The sequence below is a fragment of the Geospiza fortis genome, unplaced genomic scaffold (genome assembly GCF_000277835.1).
Source record: "Geospiza fortis unplaced genomic scaffold, GeoFor_1.0 scaffold120, whole genome shotgun sequence".
In the NCBI taxonomy this organism is placed as follows: domain Eukaryota; kingdom Metazoa; phylum Chordata; class Aves; order Passeriformes; family Thraupidae; genus Geospiza; species Geospiza fortis.
In genome coordinates, this window is record NW_005054364.1 from 2,114,026 (window position 1) to 2,120,754 (window position 6,729).

At 40.3% G+C, this 6,729-nt stretch overlaps 1 protein-coding gene across 1 annotated transcript in view; it reads left to right on the plus strand.

Annotated features, from left to right (window-relative positions):
- The first annotated feature begins 132 nt into the window (after positions 1-132).
- The window catches only part of FBXL2 (F-box and leucine rich repeat protein 2), a 50,752-nt gene continuing 44,155 nt past the window's right edge, over positions 133-6,729 (plus strand). The window contains exon 1 of the mRNA XM_031059588.1: positions 133-268. Within this exon, the coding sequence (XP_030915448.1) occupies positions 233-268 (36 nt within the window). The 5' untranslated portion in view covers positions 133-232. The remainder of the gene's footprint in view (positions 269-6,729) is intronic.

Genomic DNA, 6,729 nt, shown 5'->3' on the forward strand with positions numbered 1-6,729 from the left:
GCTGGGCGTGCGGCCCGGCGCGAGGCTGTGCCCACCCGCGCTGTAGACGAAGGGAAAGGAGAGTGTCTGTCTGTCCCTCTGTCTGTCTGCCCTTCTGTCTGTCTGCGTGCCTGCCCGGAGCAGGTGGGGCCGCGCTGCCCCTCGCTGTAGCACATGCCTGCGTGTCTGTGGTGAGGTGTGACGGGCGCCTTGCCGCCTCCTCCTCCTCCTCCCGTGTAGCGCCGGAGCAGCCATGGCAGGGCTCTGCCTGGCGTGTGACGCGAGTCAGGTGTGTTGTCCGCCTGGATAACACAGGAGGGATGGTGTGGTTATATGGGTGTTTATATGGTGTGTTTATATGGGTGTGTAAGGCGGCCGGGGAATGATGAAGGTGTGTCGTCCCCCTTATAAAGTCGAGAGGAAAAGCCAGGGCGTGTGTCGGTGCGCAGGGCAGGGATGGGGTGTCACCGTGTGGATGCGCGGGATGCTGGGTTTGGGCGCTGTGCTGTATCCTTATGCATGTGCCGTGAGTCAGGGTGTGGCCTGGGATGCGTGCAGATAGCAGATACACAATGAGCGTAATGCTAGGGCTCTGTGTGTATCTGCTGCGATTTGGGCTTCGGGGATGGTGTGTTTGTGTTGTAGCAGAGATGTGACATTGTGTGCAGGGCCATGACATGGCACCGTATGTATGTAGCTGTGTCTGCCTGCTGCTGTCTGGTACGGACTTGTTCCTGTGTGTATGTATAGTGAATATTGGGTGTGGCATAATCTGTGGATATTTTTAAAGGCATGTATGCTATGGGTAGGGCAAGGATTATCCACAGTCCTGTACGTACGTAGCAGGTACAGGGTATGGTATTTGTGTGTGCAGAGCAGCAGTGGCTTGGGTGTGTGAGTGTGCGTGGCTGTGATGTTGTGAGGTGTGTGCACGGATGCATTTATTGCATTTATAATAGATTTGTGGAGTGAGTGTGGCGGGCACAAGGTTTGTTTCACCTGTATGTGGGGACGGCACGACACGGAGAGCATGTATGAGGAGGGTTGCAGCGGAGGAGGAAGAGTGGCTGTGGTTTGCTCTGTGGGGATGTGACACAGTTCGTGTGTGCCACGAGTGGCAGGGCAGAGATGCATCAGATGTTTGTGAAAAGAAGATGACAAGGCACGTAAGGGGGAGTGTGTAGGGACAGGCACAGCATGTTTGGAAAGATGATTGGTTTGAGCCCTGTTTTCAATTACAACTTAATTGTCTGATGCCTTACTGCCTCGCAGTGATAGTGACAATGATAGATACAGCAGGAAGGCACAGCTGCTGGCCTTTCCCACATGAGGAAGTACACAGTGTTTTAAGGCAGTCACTTCATGTGTATATTTGTGTGTGTGTAATGCTAGTAGGTTTTCTGGATCAGGTTCTGGGGAGGTGGAGGGAGCACACAGCCTCACAAAGGGAAGAACTGTATTCCCGTGGTGTTGCAACTTTTTGTCCTTTACATGAAGGCTTGTTCATGCACTCTCTCTTTCTTCCCCTGCACATTGCCTTCTGTTCCTTCCCAATTTTAGCCTGCATGTTCTGAACCCAAACAAAGCAACCTTGAAAACTATAATGTGAGGTGGAATAAAAATATGGATAGTCTGTGCATGGTTGCAGTATGCTTCTGTGTAGAATCAGTTTGGATTTGCTTTGCAAAGGTCTTAAGATGTATCTTGCTACAAGGAGGAGTAAACCTCCATGAATGAGGCTGTGGATGGCGTAGCATGGTGGGGTGATTGTGATGTGACTCAGTGACATGTTCTTCGTATTAATATTCCGTCAGAGGAGATGCAGTATCTTAAGTCAGTTCAAGAAAATGGATTTCTCCCATGTTCTATATTTAAGATAGATTACAGACTGAAAAACAACTAACCAAATGTTTGTAAACTGCACCAGGGGAGGCTCAGGTTGGACATATGGTAAAATTTCTTCACTGAAAGAGTTGCTAAGCATTGGAATGGGCTTCCCAGGGAGATGGCAGAGTCACCATCCATGGAGGTGTTCAGGAAACTACTGTGGTGCTTAGAGCTATGGTTTAATTGACCATATGAAGGTATTCAGACAGAGGCTGGACTCACTCTTGGAGATGTTTTTCATTCTTAATGATTCTATTATTCTATAAATAAATATTTTATATTCACCAAATTCCAGGCATGGAGATTTTCTTTGCTGTCCATTTCGACTTTCCCAATGAGATACCTTTAGCAGTCTAAACTCAGCAGACATAGAATCTGCAAAGCAGCATTGGTGCTGTAATTGCACAGTGGAAATCTCAGAAATTTAAGACTGCTCTGCAGTCTCTTATATTGGGTAGCTTCTTAGTTGTACTTGACAGCTGTTAAGCTGTTAACCACCATTTTTGGTATTATTTTAAAATTTTTCAAGTATTTTATTCAATGCATGCTTGTAATTAGAATTTTTCTGTCTTACAGGGTTAGTCCTATTCAAATTGTTCTTTCCTTCTTAATTCTTCATAGCTTCATAGAATTAATTTTGAGCAATTAACACCAGATCTTTTAGTACAGGGAATATCAATGTTCCTAGAAATCAGAAGGACTATTAGCTTACTGCTTGCTTATTTTACAACAGACTGGAATATTTGGTCATCCTAGTTAAAATGAGGGATAACATGGGGCTAGCAGATGTGGAAAGTTGCTAATAAAAGTCAGGTTTTCTGTGAAGCATGGGAACTATTTTTAGGTAGGTGTAGAAAAGTAGTACTAGTCTTGGCACTGGGACAATATTGATCTGAATTCCAGCAGAAGGCTACACATTGACAGTACTTCAGCTGTTTCATCATTTGGAAGTCAGAATAACTGCATTAATTTAATGTAAATTGTTATCAACTGGCAATTCTGGTAGTCTTTCTACTGAATTAGAAATGCACAGAAGTGGGATATGCTAAGTAGGACAAAACCAGATGAAATTGTGACACCAAGGCGTTCTCCCTCAAGCTAGTTTAGACAATAGCCACAACATCCACTTGCATTCTTTCTAATAATCTTTTTAGGAAGGTGATCCATATTCTCCATAGACTTCTGCTTTTCCTTTGTTTGTTTGTTTGTTTGTTTTAGGTTTTGGGTTTGTTTGGATTGGTTTGGCTTGTTTTAACCCCTCCATGTGTTTTAGGACAATGCAAGAACTGTTAAAATTTTTCATCATACTTGGTGTGAATGTGATGGAGCTTGAGTTAGCTGTTCCCCTGAGATTCTACAAAACAACTTTCCCACTTGAACTTCTAATGCAGAGTGGGACATTCTCATTCTTTGTAAAACTTCTGAAAAGGAAGGTTGTAAACACAGAGTAACTTCTATATGGTGAAAATCAGATTTGCATTCTTAAAAATGCAGAAAAATGTATACGTGGGGCATTAAAAGTGTATAGTGATGGACTTAAAATTCGCTACATACTGGTATCTTCTCTGTCAATTCCATTTTTTTCAGGATCAATAAATTACTTGCATGTCTCTCAAAGCTTAAACTAATTGTTCTTGAGACTGAAGAACAAATGGTTTGTAAAGATCAAACATTTTTCTCAGCCTAATTTTTCAAAAAAATGTGCTGTACTCTGAATGTCTGAAAATCTGAGTATATAGTGTGATTCTACAACACTGTGTGAAACCAAACGGAGTATTTTTGTGACAAAATTAATTCTAATGCAACTGTAGTCCCTGTGAATAATTTTCTGGTGGAAGCTGCCTTAGATTCCATTTCAGTATGTCTCTGTGGAGTCTCAAAGTTACTTGAGTGGTCAATGGAAGTATTTTTCTCAGGTGTTTTGAACTTAGGCTTTTGCAACTTACATTTGAGTGTTTGATACTTAAGGAGGGATTTTTTATATACCTGGTCAAGGAAATATAAGCACAGGATCTGTAAATGCTTAATTTTTGCTGTCTCAAATGACCTCCCTCTTATGCATCTGCCCCCATCCACCTGAACTGAAACAGAACAAAACCCATCCAAATAAAACTACAGCATGAATTTAAATGTTTAAATGGCGTAAAATAATTTCTATTTGGTACTGGGGGGTAATGGAAATGCAGCAATAGTTGACACAAGGGCAGCTCAGCTGACAAAATCAACTACAGCCAATTTCTTGAGGGATTCCCCCTGGCTTTTTATCTTTGCATTGGAGGAACCACTGCTAGAGGAGGACTGGAAATTTGCCCTTTTCTGGACTTGCACATTTTTACTGTTTGGAGCTATGAACTCCTACTGTGTAGCGCACAAGAAAGTACTCAATATTTGGTATTGAGCTGCAGCACTCAAAATATTTACTTTAATTCTTATTACACTCATCTTTTTCTATTCCATTGTTTTCCTGTGTTCTCCTTGGTAGGCAGAAGGAAACAGTAAATTTGGTTTTCATTGGATTTGATTGCTGTTCAGCTGGTTACCCAGTATGTTCTGTAAATTTAAATCAAGGAGACAAGGACATAATCAAATCTGCGTAAATGTGAAACTCTACCAGTATGTCAAGTTTGTCAGTCTTCAGAGGTTGAAATTGAGGTCAGAGCTTCACAGAGAAAAGGCATTTCCATATCATAGCTTGATGTTACATGGTAGTTATATAAATATTAAGGGGCAAATGTCTAAATGTGCTTGCAGATTATAGGCTATTTTCAGAACTATTTCTGAAACAAAAGTATCAAGATAATTTTATTTTTGCAGAAATTTACATTTTGGCAAATACCGAATGTCCAGTTTCTCTTCTAAATCTTGACCTATTACCTTTCTTGAAACAGTTTGAAAAAGATGTTCTGGAAATGCTACTATGATGCTATTTCCTTTGAAGTCAAGTGTAATTACTGCTTGTAACCATGAAGAGGTGCCTAGTTTTGTCTTTTATAATTGAAAACTTTTATTAATAATGGATTTAATGTATGGCAGCTTTTATTAATTATGCACTACATATATGGCATATGTAGCCACAAAGCAGATTTTTTTCTTGTTTCTTTCTTGTTCATTTTCTAGGGAGATTTGCCTTACAGAGAAGATTTGCCCTTCATAGTAAAGATTTCAGGCTCAGTTCTAGGAAAAACCTCAGTTCTGGCATAGTGTTTATGAGGCAGATGAAGCACTGCTTTGAAATGGCTTTGTAGAAACTGTAGAGCCATTTCTGTAATAAGCCATACCTTTTATGTCTCAAATATGTTTTTGAAGAGCAGTTGTGGAGGGGGAGGATTCGTAGTCAAAATTTCTGTTCCACAGGTGCTTAGAACAAGGATTCTGACTGCTTCAACCATGCAGTCAGTACTTAAGCTGTGATTTCATTTACAGTTTGAGCTAAGTGCAATAAGAAGAATTGCCTTTCTGGATATGGGATTGCGTGACTGGAGGGAGGACTCTGTCAGTTCAAATTAGAATGGTGCAAACTCCTGGGGAAATGGACTTGCAGAAGAACTCTGTGTGAACACTCCAGGAGGATTTCAGGTCTCTGTTGTCATGCCATCAGCCTGTTAGTTTGTGTGCTGATATAGAAGACTGGGAATAAAACTTAGCCATATGTATGTCAATAAAAACAGCTATATGTAGAAGTGGGGATTCAGAGAAGTTTTGATAGGTATTCTCCTAAGGGCTCTGAATCTGTGATGTGGATTAAATTTGGATGGCTGAAATGACATGGCTGTCCCTAGGCAAATGTTGCTACATTGAAATGAATGGACACTTTTCTCTTGGACTGATTTTGTTCAGGAGCATATCATGTTCTGAATGCCTTTGAGAACGTGTATTTATAGCATGATTCTACAAAATGGCGTGACACCAGCTGGATTTTTTTTGTGATTACACAGTTATTCATTTGAGCACACAGTCTTTGTGGATGTTGTGATGGAAACTACCTTAGAATCTTCTCCAGTATTTTTGCTTAGAGTCTCAAAGTTACTTGAGTGGTCAAAGAAAAGAATCTTTCTCAGGTGTTTCAAACTTAGGCTTTTGCAAATTCCATTTGAGACTCTGCTTGATGCTTAAAGAGGGATTTGTCATTTAGCTGGTCAAGAAATACAGAATCTGTTTGATGTATAATCAACATTGTGAGGGGCTCCTTTGTAACCTTGTGATGGGTTACAGGCAACAACTGCTTCATCCATCTGATTTTAATTTTCTGACATTCTCCTATTAATTAATGGGTCTGTTGCTTTCCAAGCCCATAAAGCTGATGATATGGGTTTCCCCATATTCCACTTCAAAGTACTTTATACATTGGACTGCTAATTAAATGCTTTATTTTAATTTAGTTTTTTTAGGAATGATGTCTAAATGCATCATCATGTACTGTTTGGAAGGGTATAATCTTAAAAGACAAGTAATGGATAATTATCTGAAAAAGGAAATGTTCAGTCATTATTTTTTTTAAGAGAAAGCAAATTGAAAGAAAGATTTGCCAATCAGTATATGACTAACAGATGATGAGGATAAAACTTCGTCAAACCTGTTTTTTCAGCTGTCTCTCTGCATATGTTTAAAGAATATACGGGGATACAATAAACAGCTTTTCCAAATTTCTTAGTGTTTATGTGGTAGTTGTTGGATTTTTTATTTTATTTATTTTTCTTCCCTGATCTGAACTAGTCTCTAGTCATGGAAGATTACGTAAGGAGTAGTTTATTTTTCTGTGTGGTTTAGGTTTGTTCTGCCATCTCTGCTAGTGTTTAGAACTAAGTGCCTTGAGCTGGGTGCACCTGAATGAAAGATGAAGTCTTCCATGTAGCTCCTATCTCA